At 41.9% G+C, this 17,306-nt stretch overlaps 3 protein-coding genes and 1 long non-coding RNA gene across 9 annotated transcripts in view; 1 reads left to right on the forward strand and 3 right to left on the reverse strand.

The window, feature by feature from the left end:
- Positions 1 to 1,414, reverse strand: part of LOC109507497 (protogenin B-like) — a 13,720-nt gene extending 12,306 nt beyond the window's left edge. The window contains exons 1-2 of one of the 2 annotated variants that reach the window (XM_019856961.1): positions 1,239 to 1,414; positions 299 to 598 (exon numbers count right to left, since the gene is read on the reverse strand). In XM_019856961.1, the coding sequence (XP_019712520.1) occupies positions 299 to 598; positions 1,239 to 1,296 (358 nt within the window). In that variant the 5' untranslated portion in view covers positions 1,297 to 1,414. The remainder of the gene's footprint in view (positions 1 to 298; positions 599 to 1,238) is intronic. The other variant, XM_019856960.1, reaches the window with a different exon arrangement.
- Positions 1,415 to 1,847: 433 nt separating this feature from the next.
- ighmbp2 (immunoglobulin mu DNA binding protein 2) lies at positions 1,848 to 7,682 on the forward strand. 4 transcript variants are annotated; one of them, XM_019857185.1, is made up of 16 exons: positions 1,848 to 1,969; positions 2,410 to 2,492; positions 2,684 to 2,853; positions 2,933 to 3,128; positions 3,209 to 3,306; positions 3,570 to 3,733; positions 3,834 to 4,034; positions 4,328 to 4,475; positions 4,557 to 4,731; positions 4,835 to 5,017; positions 5,095 to 5,213; positions 5,662 to 5,756; positions 5,927 to 6,050; positions 6,140 to 6,910; positions 6,981 to 7,180; positions 7,443 to 7,682. In XM_019857185.1, the coding sequence occupies exons 2-16, from the start codon at positions 2,416 to 2,418 to the stop codon at positions 7,638 to 7,640; spliced, it is 2,919 nt and encodes a 972-aa protein (XP_019712744.1). In that variant the 5' UTR covers positions 1,848 to 1,969; positions 2,410 to 2,415; the 3' UTR covers positions 7,641 to 7,682. The 4 variants fall into 4 exon arrangements, with proteins under 4 accessions (XP_019712744.1, XP_019712743.1, XP_019712745.1 ...); XM_019857184.1 differs by lacking the exon at positions 1,848 to 1,969 and adding an exon at positions 1,976 to 2,183; XM_019857186.1 differs by lacking the exon at positions 1,848 to 1,969 and adding an exon at positions 1,976 to 2,183 and having other exon boundaries at positions 4,340 to 4,475.
- On the reverse strand, positions 2,754 to 4,388 carry LOC109507615 (uncharacterized). 2 transcript variants are annotated; one of them, XR_002166497.1, is made up of 3 exons: positions 4,278 to 4,388; positions 3,543 to 3,674; positions 2,754 to 2,850 (listed from the first exon to the last, which is right to left on the reverse strand). It is a non-coding gene; the product is annotated as an uncharacterized LOC109507615 (long non-coding RNA). The 2 variants fall into 2 exon arrangements; XR_002166498.1 differs by lacking the exon at positions 4,278 to 4,388 and adding an exon at positions 4,062 to 4,271.
- An 813-nt stretch (positions 7,683 to 8,495) lies between the features above and the next one.
- rapsn (receptor-associated protein of the synapse, 43kD) lies at positions 8,496 to 17,192 on the reverse strand. Its single transcript, XM_019857193.1, has 8 exons — positions 15,392 to 17,192; positions 14,619 to 14,957; positions 13,600 to 13,758; positions 11,147 to 11,245; positions 10,933 to 11,055; positions 10,208 to 10,261; positions 9,922 to 10,121; positions 8,496 to 9,336 (listed from the first exon to the last, which is right to left on the reverse strand). The coding sequence occupies exons 1-8, from the start codon at positions 15,614 to 15,616 to the stop codon at positions 9,264 to 9,266; spliced, it is 1,272 nt and encodes a 423-aa protein (XP_019712752.1). The 5' UTR covers positions 15,617 to 17,192; the 3' UTR covers positions 8,496 to 9,263.
- Between the last annotated feature and the right edge of the window lie 114 nt (positions 17,193 to 17,306).

Here is a 17,306-nt window from a genome sequence, read left to right on the forward strand (position 1 = left end):
GAATGTGGGGGTTGTTTTGGGGGGGGGGGGGGGGGGGGGGGGGGTATTTAGACTTTGGACTCCATCTATTTTTTTTTTCATTTAAAAAAAATATAAACCTCAAACAGACCTTATTCTGACCAATTCTAACTACTTTGACTTTGTGGGGCTTTTCGTAATTATTGCTGAAAGAAAAAGGGAGAGATACATCTGCTTCCCATCTCCACGTTAATAACACATAAACTTGCCATGGTGACACTATAAACTGAATATTGCCTCAAACTACTTTCAATGCAGTTTTTAAGAGGCCAATACTTACTTGCGATAGTCAGGCGTGATCTTTGGCTAAGTATGGCTCCAAATTTGTTCTTGGAGAGGCACTGATAGAATCCTTCATCTGACTCCTCCTTGGTGTGCTTTATCTTTGGTATGTACAAGGAGCCGTTTGGTAAAAGCTGGATGTGTTCACTTTCTGCCAAGTGAACACCATTTTTCAGCCACTTGATGGCGACGGGAGGATGCCCGTGAGCCTGGCAGTCCAAGACAGCAGGGTCCTTTGGTAAAACGGTCACATCACTGGGCTCAGTGATGAACGACAACTCACTGAAACATAAAACACCTGGAGGGGGAGAAAGCAATATTAGGGACAGATTGATAGTGCTTCGGGATTACAAGCCTTATCAAGCATGCATATATGCATATATATACTGTATATATTACTCAAATCTACTACATTGCAATAAAATGCAATACGTCTACAGATGGTACATTAGGTATCATGTATGTATCATGTTCAAAAAGGCAATAAAATGACCCATGTAATAGCATGGACAACATAAATGCAGATAAACATGACGAGTCCCAGTTTTATTTCAAAGAAAATAAAACAGTAATACAAATAATGTAATTTTGCTGTGACGCGTCGTGCACCACAATATTCATAATGATGCTGTTTCCAGTGTGAAAGTGTAGCACAGAAATATTTCAGTGTCTGTTATGTATTACCAAAATATATGATAAATGAACAATGCCTCGGCATTATTAAAGAAAGAAGGAAAGAATGAAAGAAAGATATTTTTTGCATTACAACTGTAGTGGATAAGAATGTTAGGCTGATACAAGAAAAGCATAGAATATTGCTGTGCAATATAGTCATAAACAAAAGCAAGTTCTTTCAGCTAGCTCGCATTCAAAAGCACATGTCACGTCAGCTTCGGTCAACAAGGATGGACACAACTATCAAGAAACAAGACACTTACTTGGTGAATACAGAAAGTAAACCAAAAACAGCAAGTCTTTCATCTTAAACTTCGCCATTTATCCACAGTGCAGTCTCATTTTCGCCCGAAAGCGAACCTCCACGTTCCTACGTATGGCTTGGAGGTCCCCCAATCACTAAATCGCTCCAAGCAGAGCAACTCCAGCAGTACCGAGGTGCGGGGGGCGCACCCACCCTCCGGTTTACTCTCTCACGCATGCGCAGACTACGTGGTCAGAAATTCAACTAATTCAGGTAACGACATTACATAGAAATAGCACTGATTGTACCTTACACAAAGCTGTTTCTGATGTTTTGCACCCTTTGTGTAAATAGATAACGCGACCAAAATATTACAAACACCTCTCGGTAGAGTTTTATACCACTGCAAACAATGGACCATCATAAAGATATTGAGATGTGAATGTATCATCGCTCAAAAACAAGAGATGGCTTATGTGTGTCGAAACGTATTTTATACCCTGATTTATAAAGTGATTTTACTTTTTTCCTCGCACATCGGGTTTTTGAGATATTTCCATATTTTATTTTGAAGTACAGTGTCTATCCATACTACATCCTCAAATTTGAGCGAAAGTGATGTAATTTATTTAGATACTGTTGCACTGTGTCGTCATTCGTCACACAAATTTGTGATTGTGTGTGCGCGTGTGTGTCTATGTATGTTTGAGGTAATAGGTTAGCGGCATATCTGGTTCACACTCCTTACCAGTAGTTGGCGGTAATGCACCTGAACGTTTCTTGCCAATCGCCATAAAACTCCAAAAGAAGTAGACAAATGTTAGCATGTTACTTGCTAACATGCCGGCTATATTATCCGACAAGAAAATGCAGTTTTATGCCTGCAGTTGGTAAATACAGTATACTGTTTTTTCGTCGCCTTTATTAAACCTTCATCGCTGATATTCATCTTTAACTGCAGCAGGTGAGTATTTTAACTGCATACGAAATGTGGCGAACGTGGTGTTAGCACGGTGGCTAAGCTAACTTGTCAACATTGCATAAGGATGACAGTATTTCAAAGGAATACGACGTTGAACTATATCGGTGCTTCTTATCAAAGAAATCGACCATTAATACCATCACGCCAATGTTTAGCTCATTGGAGATTCGGCGTGGTAAGTTGTTGATATGTCTTCTTTTTGTTTTAGGGAAGGATGGCAGTCGAAAAATTTGTTTCAAAGACACTCGAACTTCTTCAAGAAGAGAGGGAAGCTGAAATAGAGGAAACCAGGTTTGTGAAGAGAATTTAATGGAAACACTCCACCTGCCTTATCTTCCCTAATTAAAATGCATCACCTTTACTTACATGTTTTTCGGTACTTTTTTTATTTCCGTTTTTTCCCCAGCATGGTAGGTTAGTGCAGTGGTTCCCAAACTTTTTTGCTATACCCAATGGATGGATTATTTTGTTTCTGCACTCAGGGTGTGGAAGGAGAACATATCACTCAAGGAGCTTCAAAACAAAGGAGTGTGCCTGTTAAAACTTCAAATTGGAAGTCAGTCCACAGGCATGTACGGTCGAACAGTTGTTGTCCTCGAGCCAAGAAAGTATCTTGGCCTCTCATCTCTTCCAAGCAATAGCTTTGGACCTGGTAAATTGGAAGAAAAAAAACATTGCTTCTTATCTGTGATTTTGAAACTCTGGTTGACTTCTTGTATCCTTTGTCACAGGGGATATAGTTGGTTTATATGACTCCGGGGGATGCAGTGAGACCTCTCAGATCAGCACAGGCATTGTGACACGGGTCAGCCAGATCTCAATAAGTGTGGCTTTTGATGATTCAAAGGATGGGCTCAGTTTTGATGCACAGGCTCTATACAGTCTCTTAAAGTTGGCAAATGATGTAACTTATAAACGAATGAAAAGGTAAGCAGTGCATTTTTATTGTATATTTAAATTGTCAACTGTGTAGCTGTGTTACATATGAACATTTTTTGTGCTGGCAGGGCTTTAGATAGGTTAAATGGATACAACAATGGACCATCTGCAAATCTGATCAATGTTCTCTTTGGGGAAGCCAAACCTTCTTCTCATTCCCAACCATGTAAGTGACAGCAGACTTACTTTGAGACTTGCGCATGTCCTTCTTGTACATGAAATTCCAATCACACAAATTACAAATGACAAGGGTATGAAGGGCAGAATATTGAGCTTGCACAATGAGATCCAAAACAAGCTATTTCACTTATCTGTGAAGTAAAAGCAACATTTGTGATAGAGCTGTTGAATTGTTTGTGTCAATGATGCATCTTTTGTGTGTGTGTCTTCTTTAGAGAAAACCTTTGACTTGGTGTTGTTTTCCATTAGATGAGGTCAAATTCTTTAACTCCAACCTGGATGATTCCCAGAGAGAAGCGGTGACCTTTGCGTTGTCTCAGAGAGAGTTGGCAGTGATTCATGGACCTCCAGGCACTGGGAAAACCACCACGGTAGTGGAGATCATTCTGCAAGCTGTCAAACAAGGCCAAAAGGTGCAACAAAAAACTGCCTACAGATGTCTTAACAAGGATATCAACCGGTTGCAGCTTGTAAAGCATCTCACATGAGCCAGAATATCCTTTTTTTGTGCAGGTCTTATGCTGTGCCCCTTCAAATGTGGCAGTGGACAATTTAGTGGAGAGTTTAGCCCGGTGCAAGGCCAAAGTTCTGAGGCTCGGTCACCCAGCCAGACTTCTGGAGTCTATACAGAAGCATTCGCTGGATGCCATCCTCGCCAAGAGTGACAACGCCAACATAATTGCTGACATCCGAAGGGATATTGACAAAGCTTTTGTAAGTAGGTCTGCGCAAGTCCCTTACAGGCATGTGAGCCACCTTGCCGATGATTGTAGTGGATGTAAAGCTGAACCTTGAGTTTGGTGGACAAGCTTCAGATTTATCGCCACTTGAGTGGTTAAAAAAAAAAAAAAAAAAAAAAAACACACACAGCCGATGCAATATAGCTGTGCATTGACAATCACACACAAATACTGTACATAATTTGAACGCTCGCAAGCAGTTACCCAGAACTCTTACCCAGACATTCATGCACAGACGACCTCGATCTGTATGTGTAATCCTCTCAGCTTGGAATGAAGAAGAACAACGAGAAAGGAGAGCGGGGCAACCTCTGGAGGGAAATAGGCGAGCTGAGAAAAGAGCTGAAAACCAGGGAAGCCACGGCCATCGGCCAGATTCTAAAAAGTGCTGACGTTGTGTTGTCAACCAACACAGGTTAGTCAAAGGCTTCAGATAGCAAATGTCACCTTGGTGTCATCGTGACGATGAGCAGAAGCCGTTCATCCGCATCTGCAGGTGCGTGTGATGACGGGCCTCTGAAGTTCCTGCCAGCCGAGCATTTTGATTGGATGGTGATTGATGAGTGTGCCCAGTCGCTGGAGAGCAGCTGCTGGATTGGTCTGCTCCAAGCTCGCAAATGCATTCTGTCAGGAGACTACAAGCAGTTACCACCTACTATCAAATCACAAGTGTAAACATTGTTTTTTCCCAATATTGGACATTTTCAAATCTATCATAAGGTTTTTCTTTCTATCCTTGATATGATCCATATTGTTCTTCCATGGTTCCTGCAGGGCGGCTTCAAAAGGCTTGTCTCTTAGTCTAATGGAGAGACTCATCCAGATGTATGGAGACTCAGTTGTGCGGATGCTAACAGTTCAGTACCGCATGAACAGTGCCATCATGGAATGGGCCTCCAAAGAGATGTACCACGGAAGACTGACAGCACACAGTTCAGTGGAGGCACACTTATTAAAGTGAGAATCAGCTCAGTTAGAAAAATAAAAGACAAAAATAGAAATAAGTGCCATACTTAAATAAATGTCACAAACAGAGATCTCCCTGGGGTCACCTGTGTCGAAGAAACCAGCACACCTCTTTTTCTCATCGACACAGCTGGTTGTGGTCTGACAGAAATGGAGGTGTCAGATGAGCAATCCAAAGGCAACCAAGGTTAGGTCTTCTTACCTAATTGTACTTCAAAAGCAAAATTACGTCACTGATGGTTAAACTGCAAAACATTTTTGCAATAAATATCTGTATTTTGACAGTACGTTCACTGTACTGTTTTAGTTCTGTTTTTTTTTCCAGAATTTCAAAAATAAAATAAGATTTAAAAAAAAAATCTTATTTGGATTTTTGGACCATTTAAAATCTTTCCTATTCTAAATTGTTCAGCCACACTCTACCAAAAAAATAACCTAAATTTCAAAATAAAAGCCCAAAACAAAGATTTTTTTTAAAAAGACTTCTAATCTTCAAATTTTTGGACCAATTCAAACCATTCGGAATTTGAACTGTTCAGTACATCTTGACCACATTCCTTTATTCAAAGAAAAAAAAAGCACAAAACATGATTTCTTGTTGGTGTGATCTTTGAACATATCTTCCTTTTTCTCAGGTGAGGTTGAAATCGTAGCACTGCACATTAAAGCCTTGACTGAAGCTGGGGTGAATGCCAAAGACATAGCTGTTATTGCTCCATACAATTTGCAGGTAAGTTACTTGGGTGGGAAGCTGGATTTTAAATCATCATAATTGGACTTTTGTCAGGTCAACCTTAACCTTGGCTCCGATCAGATTGTGAAAGTTTTAACAAATGTTTTGGGCTGTGAGTTTCCTGCTTAACACCTGATCATAGTTTTAATGCTTGTGCCTCTGTGAAGGTCGACCTCCTGCGTCAGAAACTTTCTGCAAGGCATCCAGCGCTAGAAATCAAGTCAGTAGATGGCTTTCAAGGCAGAGAGAAAGAAGCTGTGGTTTTGTCTTTAGTCCGGTCCAATCGGAAAGGTACATTTTCAGTTTTGGTGTTAGGGCTATGGCAACATATCCGTCATATTCAATCTGATTTGGATAATGTTCATACTTCCTGAATGCAGGTGAAGTTGGTTTTCTGGCAGAGGACAGAAGGATAAACGTTGCTGTCACACGTGCGAGACGTCATGTGGCCATTGTGTGTGACACCCAGACGGTTCAAAATCACGCTTTCCTCAAGACGCTGGTCCACCATGTCACTGAGTACGGGGAGGTCCGAACAGCATTTGAATACCTACAGGACATTGTCCCGCAGAATTACGTCCGTGACCACAAAGACACAAAACCTGACACTTCGACAACGCAGAAGCCCGAGGGAAAGAAACCCAAACCGGTTCCCAAGAAATCAAGTGGAAGTAGCACGCAGGCTAATAAACGCAACAATCCCATAAAGGCATGTGTATCGGCGCTCGCTGAGGAGGAACAGAAAAGGAACCGACAAAGTGAGATCAGAGAGATGGTGGAGAACTTTATGAAGAATCTCAGTAAGAGTGAACTCGAATTCCCGCCATCGTTCAACTCCCACGACCGCCTGCTGGTGCACCAGATCGCCGAAGAGCTCGGCCTCACGCACCAGAGTAAAGGCGAGGGGAAAGACAGGTGCATCACCGTCTCCCGGCCAACAGCTCAAGAGCAGGCGGAAAGAGAAGAAAGTAAGGGAGCAGCTACTTCCCAGCAGCAGGACACTCCTCAACACCCCCCAAAAGAATCTCCATTAGATTTAAAAAGTTTACACGTAGAGCGAATGCAGAGGGAACAGCAGAAAAGGGAAGATCATGCTCGACAAAAGAAGCAGCAAAGCTCAGTCGCTACAAAGAAGTCCGCCGCCGCTAAAGGTTAGCATTGCAAACATCTACATTTGTACCTTGCCAAATTTGTGTCGACTGTGTTTTTGCGCTCTCCCAGGAAAGAAGACGACCAAAGCAGGCGCCTGCGAAATTGCAGCGGCCGCTTCCCCGGGCGACGACTTTGACGCCCTCATCAGCGCTGTGGTGAAGGCAGACAGCGTTTGCAGTTTTGCCAAGTGTAAAGCCTCCGTGCTAACACTTGGACAGCTTTGTCTTTTCTGCAACAGGCAATATTGTCTCAGTCACCACATACCAGAGGTAAGGCAGCAGGAAGACTCAAACCTTGACAAGTAGACTTTGCATAGTTTTAAAGGTGTTTGAAAAGCGTGTGCGATACATAATTCATGTTTCATCAAACCATAACAATTATGGTCTAAAACGTTCAATCACAGTTCTTCTGCACCATATTTTCATCATTCCATGAAATGACGGCAAAGTAAAAGCCAGATGCACCTTACTTACATGCTACACATGTCAAGCTTATTTGTTTAGGCCTTCGAATATTTATGTATCATTTCAGGTGCACGGCTGTGGAGATAAAGCCAAGACTCACGCTCGAATGAGAATAAGCAAGGAGGGGGTTCTGTACGCCGGCAGCGGGACAAAAGACAAATCCATGGACCCCAATAAAAAAGCTTATCTACACAGGAAACTGGACTCTAAACTCAAAGATATGGCGACACAGAGGAAAACAAAAAACAAAGAGAAGGATGGGTAACAATTCTGAAATAAAGTGGTGTTAGTCCTGCCAAAAATGTTCTTTTTTTTTTCTCCCCCTCTTTTTATTTTGTAAACAAGATACAATACATTGAACTGGGTACATTCATTGACATTAAAAGAAAATAGAACAAACAGGAGAAGCAGAAAACTAACGTACGCAAGCACATTTGTGTCGCAAAGACAAAGCAAAGCTGGTGGATTACGGGGACAACTGCAGACGTGCCACGACAAGAAAGGCGTCACCTTCACACTGTTAATGTTCACCTTATAGCCTTAAGTTTGCCAAGATCTTTTGATATCACGAAAAAGTCAGCTCTGACTGGTAACGCCCATCTTCTTGCAAGCCGTAGAACACCAAAATCCCATCTTTTTTTTCCATCTGCATGTGTGAACCATAATTAAGAGAAGTCAGAGTTGAGAGGTAGTTCATTCTTACAATGATGTCAGCAATGGAGGAATGTAAAAAGCGAAAAACCTCCACCATTGTGCTGAAGAGAACTCATCTGTTTTGGTTTTATCTGCCATACTCGTGAATAATGAGACATTTTAGTTTTCACGGTAAAATGTGATCATGCAGCATCAGTGATAAAATAGCTGCATGAAATATTCTGCCTTTACAAAGATAATATTGCTGCGATTTGACACTGCAAGATACTACAGAGGTATTTTTCTAAAATATTGAGTGAAAAATGAATGTAACAAATACATGGTTTCTGTTAAATAGTCATATTACAGGGACTGTATGTGCTCACGTAAATACACAACTAGATTTTATTACGTGTTTGTTTGGCATTCTTAGTCAATCAAACATGCAACGTTTGACATGCGGAGTTCTCAATTCTACAAAAGCTCAGCATTCTTCCCCGTTTTCCAAATGACTAATTAATGCCTATTTACAAAAAAAAAAACATTCAAATAAATACATGAAAGCAACCATCAGATTCCCTGTTCAGCCATCGTTGTCCCTCACTACTGGTGTCAGATTTGGACAGAAAAAGGAATTTCTATGAAGAGCACAATGTGCGTTGATCCGGCTCCTTAATGTCAAGGAGTAAACAGCTGCATATACATATTTTGAAAGACATCAGAGTCTTGTTAAGTTCGAAAACACCTCCCCTTATTTAAAATGTTTACATTACTGTATGTACAAGAATAGAATATCATGCAAACAAAAGTGGCTGAATAAAACCTTAATATGCATAAAGTGTAAAGAACACCAAGAGAACCTCTTATCCTTATTGTACATTTCCGATGCATAGACTAGCATGAGTTCATAAATATGTCCTGTGTACGGTCCAAATGCTTTGCTACTTCCTCTCACCCTTGCAACCAAAATCCAAATACTCCAGCCTGGATTAAAATGTAGCAAATGGCATTTTTACCTACCCCGTTCTCTTAACTCACTTCCATACTGATGTCAGTCAAGAAGATGAGAGAGTCCTCAGAATGGGGAGGCCTGCTTCCGTTCAGCACCCCCCCAGCACAGAGCCACGAATTACAACCTCGTCAAAGATCGTCATCTCTTCCCCGAGGCTGCCCGCTTCTGTCAAGGCCGATTGGCAGCTTGTGAGGCATCAGTGCACCGTGTTTGGAGATCGATTGGTCAAACATGGTGGCTAAATCACACGAATCCTGGTTTCATGGAGTTCTTGAAACACTTGGGACAACCTTTTGTCCCGTTAGTCTGCAGACACCTGGAAGAATAAAAAACATTGTACTTAAAAGATGAACGGGAACAGTGAATCGACTCCATGGTTATTATAATTAATGAAATAATGAAAACTTAAATTGAAAAAAACATTGTTGTCAACAAATTCCAACCTAGAGTCTGTTTTTTCAAAAGTGCTAGCTAACTGAACTTTGTAAAGCTAGCTATAATTGTAGCCAAAACTGTTCTGTGTCATCTTTTGTCAATTAATTACAAACATCAACTTAAACTAATAAAAACAAACAAATTTGCTCTAAAAACTGGTTGAATTTAATTGAATTTGGAAAAACAAAATAACAACCAACTATTATGAAAAATCTCAAACGATGATAGCTCTGATCGATACCCATTTGAGGTGGAAAATGTGTGAACAAAGGGTCCGTATAAAACGAAAAACTAAAACTAATACTAAAACTAATAAAAACAAATCAAAAACAAATCTTTCTAAAAATATAAATAAAAACTAACCAACCTGCTCTGAAAAGTAATTAAAACCAATTGCATTTTTTAAACAAAAATCAGAACAAACTACAATGAAGAATCCAAAAGTATAACTCTGGTCGACACTCACTTCAGGTGGAAAATGTGGGAACAGGGCAAGGCCTGCAGCTTTTGGTCCCTGTCCCCGATGGACTCGCCGCACATGCCGCAGTAGAGCTCCAGCTCCTCCACGCACTGCAGGAACTTCACCACCTGCTCACGCAGTTCCTCCTGTCTGCCCTGACTCCTGTAGATGCCCTCCCTCAGGCAATGGGCCTTCAGCGTGCACAGCTTGATGCGCAAACACAACAAGGTCATCGGTGGAATATGGGTCCTGCCATCCATGTTTTACGTTGTGCGCGAGGATCATCACAAACCTTGTTTCCCATTCCATCTGCCAGGGCCTGTGCTCGCTCTAAAGAATCCAGGGCCTGGAGAATAAAATATAAGAGACGACGATATTCATATATTCATTCATTTCGATTCAGTGGGATTACGATTCAATTTGATATGGTGTGGCTCAAATCGAAAGGGTCTGTTCTAATGAGTTTCTTGTTGTTCTTTTACATACAAATGGCTCAACGTATCGGTAAATGTGGTTTTTACAAAACGAATCTAAAGGTATAAGGACATACTTTAAAATGGAACGATTCCATTCGGTTTGATACGATCAGATATGAGAAGATTCAAATCTTTTTTTGTTAAGCTGCGAATATACAGATACAAACATACATAAACGCTAGCTTCGGGCCGAGACCTCTTCACGATTTGAAACGTAATTTTTTTTTTTTCACAAATCTATACTGTTGGATGTTTGTTGACCAATCTTAAGTGTTGAAAATCTTAATGATTAAACAAGGGTGCCGTTTTTGGGGTCTCCTGAAAAGTGATCTTGAAGGTACAAGGATCCGACCCGAGGCTAGCGATACATAAGCAGACGTAATGGTCATCATGGTTTGGGATTTTATCAATTTGTACAGGTGTACCTAATGTTTTGTCCAGTGCACCTATCTATTACACGTTTCGTTTTATACCAAAACGAGACAGCTAATTAGCTGCAGCGCTGTAACTACTGCATTTATGTTACTGGTAATTTCAGCACCTTAACATATTCCTTGAGCAGAAGCCAACACTTTGCCACTGCCAGTTGCACGTGGGCTTGTCCAAGTCGATTCCCAATCTCAGTCATGATACCCAATGCCGACTCGTAACGAGGGAATGCTTTCTGAAAGGTTTAAAAAAGATACAATTAAGTTCCACTGGTTCGGTCAAAGCTCATTTGTCAGATCAGGGAAAAACAAGCGATAACTACTTACATCAAAGTCGCGCCTATAGCGGTGTATGTCTGCAAAGTTCAGCAAGCACAGAGCCTGCAGAGGGCGGTCACCATGCTGCAGGGCAATTTTCATCGATTCCTATCGGAGGAAAACATCGCGAGAGGAGAGAAGTCCATCACTGAGTTCGACTACAACATCAAAAGGTTCAGAGAATCTGGAGAAATCCCTGCATGTAAGTGGCAAGGCCGAAAACCCACGTTGCCTGCACGCCTGCATCAAAAATCGACATCGATAAAGTGTATCACAACATGGCTCAGGAATACTTCAGACAGCCAATGTCAGTAAATGCAATTTGGCGCTACATACGTAAGTGCAACTTAAAACTCTACTACACAAAGCAAAAGCCATTTCATCAACAACACTCGGAAATGCTGTCGGGTTCTCTGGGCCCAAGCTTATCTAAAATGGACTGATACAAAGTGGAAAAGTGTTCTGTGGTCTGACGAGTCCACATTTCAAATTGTTGGACTGCCACAAAGTTCAAAAGCCAGCAGCGGTGATGGTATGGGGCTGTTTTAATGCCCGAGGCATGGGTAACTTACATATCTGTGAAAAGACAATTAATGCTGACAGGATTTGGAGAAACATATGTTACCATCAAAGCAATATGGACGCCCCTGCTTATTCCAGTAAGACAAACCACATTATACATGTGTAAAACAGCGTGGGTACTAGAATGGCGTGCCTGCAGTCCAAACCCGTCTCCCATTGAAAATGTGTGGTGTATTTTGAAGTGTAAAATGGGACAATGGAGACCCCAGACTGTTGAACAGCTGAAGTTGTACATCAAGCAAGAATGAGAAAGAATTCCACTTACAAAGCTTCAAAAATGAGTGTCCTCAGTTGCCAAACATTGACTTGGTTTTGTTAAAAGAAAAGGTGATGAAACACAGTGATAAACTTAACCCTGTCGCAGCTTTTTTGAAACGTGTTGCAGCCATAAAATTCAAAGTTCATGATTATTTGCGAAAAACAACAACGTTTACCAGTTTGAACATTAAATATATTGTCTTTCTCGTATATTCATTTGAATAAAGGTTGAACATGATTTGCAAAATCATTGTCTTCCGTTTTTATTTATGTTTCACACAACATCCCAACTTCATTGGAATAGTATATTCATTTGAATAAAGGCTGAACATGATTTGCAAAATCATTGTCTTTCGTTTTTAATTATGTTTCACACAACATCCCACCTTCATTGGAATTCGGTTTGTACATATACCACCAGCATGTTTTCAAATGACGCCTGTGAGATATTTTTGAGCTCACCTTCAAGCACCCTCCAGTACACACATATTCTAAATATCACCGGATGTGTAAACTGTATGGCGAAATGCATTTGACAAATGTAATAAATCTGAAAAGCATCCTGCTATTTTGTTACATTTGCATGCCAAGTCAATTTATTCCCTGCACCCTTCCCACAGCACATAATTAGAACAGAGAGCGGAGACCAAAGGCCCTCTCTTCATTAACACTTTAAATCAGTGCTTCGATGGGCATATTTTGGTGGAGGTCTAAGGTCTAGTACAAGACAACAACTGGTGCTCGCACCTGTTGGCAACTGAGCGTCTACTGTATGTACAGCTTTGACATCAGGAAGGCCAAATACCTCACTTTACCATAAGCAGTAGTAGGAAGAACAGACTTCCTTACCAAACTTTAAGTCCATGTAAAGTGAAAATAATAATCTTATAAATTTGACAAACCACAGAGAAGAGTGCTGTTAATAACCCTGAAAAAGTTGAAAGGTTAAAAAAAAAAAAATTCCACTCTCCTTACTCGTCTGTCATTCTCTATGTGACGTGGGCAAATTCCCAGCTAACAATGAGGCGCTGTAAAACGTCTACACCAGCCTGAAGCCCCGGTCCATAAGCTGGCTTTCAAGGTGGAATTAAGAAAAATTTAAAAAAATCCCCCCTCCACACTCGTTCATTTCTCATGATATAACTTGTGTGCACTCATGACAGACAACAATGTACTCTTATGCAGTCATGTCAGTGTACTATCCTAAGATAAGATGTATTTTCAGGGTTTAGGCATCGCCAACTCGCTAAATGTACATCACAAGTGAACTTGATAACCGCACTTAAAGCAGTTCTCTTCAAACATGTATCGTGTATCTACAAACAAATATGAATTTACTTTCAGGGAAGTCTTATTTTACACAAGTATGTGTAGGCCACTTACACTTAAGTACAGAGTGTGAGTACTGTTACCAACTGGGGCTATAAGACACTGTAGTGGATACCCGCATAATTGCGGCTTGGCAAATCACGGTTTCACCTATTTGTGGATTTTTTTCTAGATATTTGTTTAAAGTATATAAAAAAAGATTTTTTATATATATACACACAGGTATATGCTGTACACACACACACACACACGCGCACACACACACACACACACACACTAAGGGTCCACTGTACCTCGCAGCATTCCATGGCGTCCGGAAGGCGCTCCAGCTTCCTGTAGGCCACCGACATGTGGTACTGACTCATGGCTCGATACTTGAGGCTCCAACCTTTGCCATAGTCGTTGACGAGCTCAGCTGCTTTGCAGGGGAAGAACAGGGCTTTCTCGTAGTCCTATCGGTACACATTTTCAATGAATAGGAGAAGTCGTAATATGGCAGCGTCCAAATAAAGAAGCCCAAACTGTGCACTTTTTTTTGGACGTGGGCATAAAATAACACGCGAGTGCATTCTCCGCATGCCACATGGTCACAATGCCATTGAAACCAATACGCCACGGGAAGCTGGGGGATTACGCTTACAAATCTCTGATGTCAAGGGTACGCCATCACGCCCCCCTCCCAGCCCCAGAGCAGGTCCTCATGACTAACAATGCCCACTATTGCATGAGCTAACAGTTGGTCATGTTTGTTTGGATGCTCCACGGTGTTTTCATGCTCTGCAAATACACATCGGTGGACCTAGTGATTGCACAATCAAGTCACACGTGCCACTCAATGTCAATGGGCTGCGGCTGCTGTTTAGCCTCGCCATAAGAGAAGCAATGCTTAAAGCCAAATAGAGGCCAGCATGGGCCTTACCCCCCCCACCCCCCCCAAAAAAAACACACACACAAAACAAGATTTTAAAAGAATACATGCTTGCATAAAAATGTGAGCTATTACTCCAATTCTAATGCAGTGGAACCTCCAAAAGTCTTAAAGGGTATCTGTCATGTATCTTCGATTTAAAGTTGGTGATGTCAGAGTCAAACAAACAAACCTATTTATGTGATGTGTTCTGTTGTATCATTGTTATTTTATGTTAAATGTTCTCTAAAGCGCTTTGTTACATTTCCAACAATTGTGAAAGCTCGATTAAAGTAAAGATGTATTGTATCGCATAGGTTAGGGTTGTGCATGTCTCTAATAGTACAGTAATGGACAGTCTTCAATATACTGTAACAGAAGTGCGTGACTTGTCATTTGTGTTACCTTCAGATGGACGTAAATGTTTCCCAGACTGCAGCAGACTCTGCACTCCAGCATCTTGTCATCATTGTTGTGTGCGTAGCGCAGGGCCTTCTCGTAGCTCTCCAGAGCTTGCTGGAAGAGGCTGAGGCCCAGGAAAGCGTTGCCCATGCTGAGACACACCTGCCCATTGAGCTGCAGGCTGACCGTGGTGCCTTGCATGTTTAAGCAGGTCTTACAATACGAGACCGTTTTGTGGAAGTCGCACAGCTTCTCGTTGCTCCGCGCCAAATTCAGGTAACCCTCGGTCAGGTAATCTGGGTCCTCCATTTCTCTGGCTGTGTCGATTTGATCCAAGGCATACTGGGAAGAATGTGCCATATAATGATGTGAACATGGCTTTAAAGTGATTCTTCAGTTCGGTGAGAAGTGAGTGGCGCTTGACTAAGGCTGATTATGTCAACAAGACACCGCACACCCACTATCGGATTGCAGGACACTTATTTACTCTGCATTGAGTGCAAGCCACACATGGAAGTGGTGCTAAGAAGGTATCACCTTTGATCTGGTAACATTTAAAAACATCTTGCGCATCATGGAAATGCACAATTAGTGCACAGAGTCGTCCCGATGACACAATGGTGATGTTCAGAGGTATGCGATCTTGGAATTATGTCATATGAGCTTGTTTGATTACTGGTTGTGTAACACAGATTACAAACAAACATCAATAAATGTTTTTCAGCGTGACTCAATTGACACGTTAACAATTAGTTGTCAGTGTTGGGTAGTCTTACCTTGAGCATATCTTTATATTTTCCCATTTCCGAATGAGCCGTGATCAAGCATCCCAAAACCCGAAACTTCCCTCCAGGGTCCGAAGTTTTCTCCAACACTTTTGTCCACACCTGCAGAGCTTTGTCAGTCTGATTGGACTGGTACAGTTTCAGTCCTTTCTCTATCTGTTGCTTAGTTTGGTCCTGGCCCATCTCTGTATTGAGGTGCCTCATAAAAAAAGTCATTTGTTTAGGCCACGGGACTTCGACGGGGCAGCAAGAAACAAAAACTCCGCCATGCTGAACACTGAAGATCCCCTGAAGATGATCCCCTGAGAGCTCGGTGCCAGAAGGCCTAACGCATCCAGGTCTCTCAACTCGGGCTGCAGCGGGACGGAAAGGAAACTGGATCCAACGAAGTCGAGACCATTATCACCAGTGGCTTCGTGGTAAACCCAAGGGCCGGGCAAATATCTTCCCCATTTAACTCTGCAATAATCCCTCCTGAGCATGAAGCGTTTCAAAGTTCTTCCTCGGATTTCCGTCTGAAAAACTCCAAAGAAACACGTTTCCTAGCTGAGGGCTAACAGTGATATCCCAGAATATCTACTCCCTCCACACCCGAGCAAAAGGAATTCTCAGCACCCCTCTGTCCAACCCCCTCCACCTTCCTTGTAGTGCTGGCGCTACAGCAGATGGCCTTGTCACTCCAAACCATGTGTCCCTTCAGGAATTCTGCTCTGTCCTCAGCAAGCAGCTCCAAGGTCACCAGAGCTCCTAGCGATCCACCTTCACACGAAATACTGATGTCAGCCAGTCATTTACCATCACACGCCTCAGGATCACCAACACAACAAAGAATATCCGACCCCCACGTTGATCAATGGAGTGAGGTGCAAGTTTTATTTCCCAGGTTTCCCAGATTCCACATGTGAGACGGTGATCTTGGAAGTCTAGAAACGGGAGTCCCTATGGAGGCGCATATGTGCTCCCAGAAAGCCCCACCACTCATCTCAGCGTCAGCAACTGACGCTTAGAATAGTTCACAAAGTCTGACATGTAACTGGGCTTGGGTTTCAACTGCACAGTCTCCTGCAGCACATCTATGGGATCAAAGTTGTGGCCTCTTAGTAGTAGCTTTCTCTCCTTCGTCTCCTTTTGTCCAGCAAGGACAGAACCACCTCCGCCTCTCACTTTCTAACGGCCACTAAAAGTTTCCAGTTTCAAAAAAATCACTTTTGGTCAATCTGGCCTGATGGTAGTACATCAGGGAAATGACCTGTGAGAAAATCAGCCTCTTTTACCTCCGGAATTTTTAATTAAGAAACCACCACATTCCAATGAAAACGATGCAGCTTCACGCTTGATTAGCTTGGGCTTCAGGAGCCAAGTAAACTACGCTATACTGGAGTATCCACATCTAGAAAAACAAGTATGCACATATGCACCCCACGGGGCATAGAAGACCAACAGAAAAAAAGCAGAGGAAGGCACCTCAGGAGCGACGCGGAATTAGCAACGTCTATGCTCGACAGGTTTGTAAATTACATTGTTTTGATTTTAACTGAATGTACATTCCCCAAAAATTTATAAAAAATTTAAACCAGCAACATTTAACGGTATAGTAAACACGGTGTTACAAAAAACAAGCCACGCTATCAACGTAACAGCCATGGCTAACATCTGCTCGTTGACAATGCTAATGCTAGCTTAGTATCGTTCGTGATGCTCTTTTCTTGAAGCTGGGGAGCGTTCTCTGTGACTAGTTAGCACGGATATGTACTTGCACCCACACGCTAGTATGGATTGCCATGTTTGAATCGCACATCAGAAAGGTAAGAGAACATTCAAATCTGGTCAGCAGTTTTAAAACTGTAAACTCCCCATTTAACAATTTGGACACAGTGAAACCTCATTTATCAGATCCACAAGCAGT

Source organism: Hippocampus comes, unplaced genomic scaffold (genome assembly GCF_001891065.2).
Source record: "Hippocampus comes isolate QL1 unplaced genomic scaffold, H_comes_QL1_v1.1 scaffold186, whole genome shotgun sequence".
In the NCBI taxonomy this organism is placed as follows: domain Eukaryota; kingdom Metazoa; phylum Chordata; class Actinopteri; order Syngnathiformes; family Syngnathidae; genus Hippocampus; species Hippocampus comes.

Coding starts and splice junctions, on each gene's coding strand:
- ighmbp2 (XM_019857185.1), top strand. CDS start 2,416: ATGGCAGTCGAAAAATTTGTTTCAAAGACACTCGAACTTCTTCAAGAA. Junction 2,493..2,683: donor GCTGAAATAGAGGAAACCAG/GTTTGTGAAGAG, acceptor TTCTGCACTCAG/GGTGTGGAAGGAGAACATAT. Junction 4,476..4,556: donor TGTGTTGTCAACCAACACAG/GTTAGTCAAAGG, acceptor CCGCATCTGCAG/GTGCGTGTGATGACGGGCCT.
- rapsn (XM_019857193.1), bottom strand. CDS start 15,616: ATGACTTTTTTTATGAGGCACCTCAATACAGAGATGGGCCAGGACCAA. Junction 10,262..10,932: donor TGCTCAAGGAATATGTTAAG/GTGCTGAAATTA, acceptor TTTATTCTCCAG/GCCCTGGATTCTTTAGAGCG. Junction 9,337..9,921: donor TCCCACATTTTCCACCTGAA/GTGAGTGTCGAC, acceptor TTATTCTTCCAG/GTGTCTGCAGACTAACGGGA.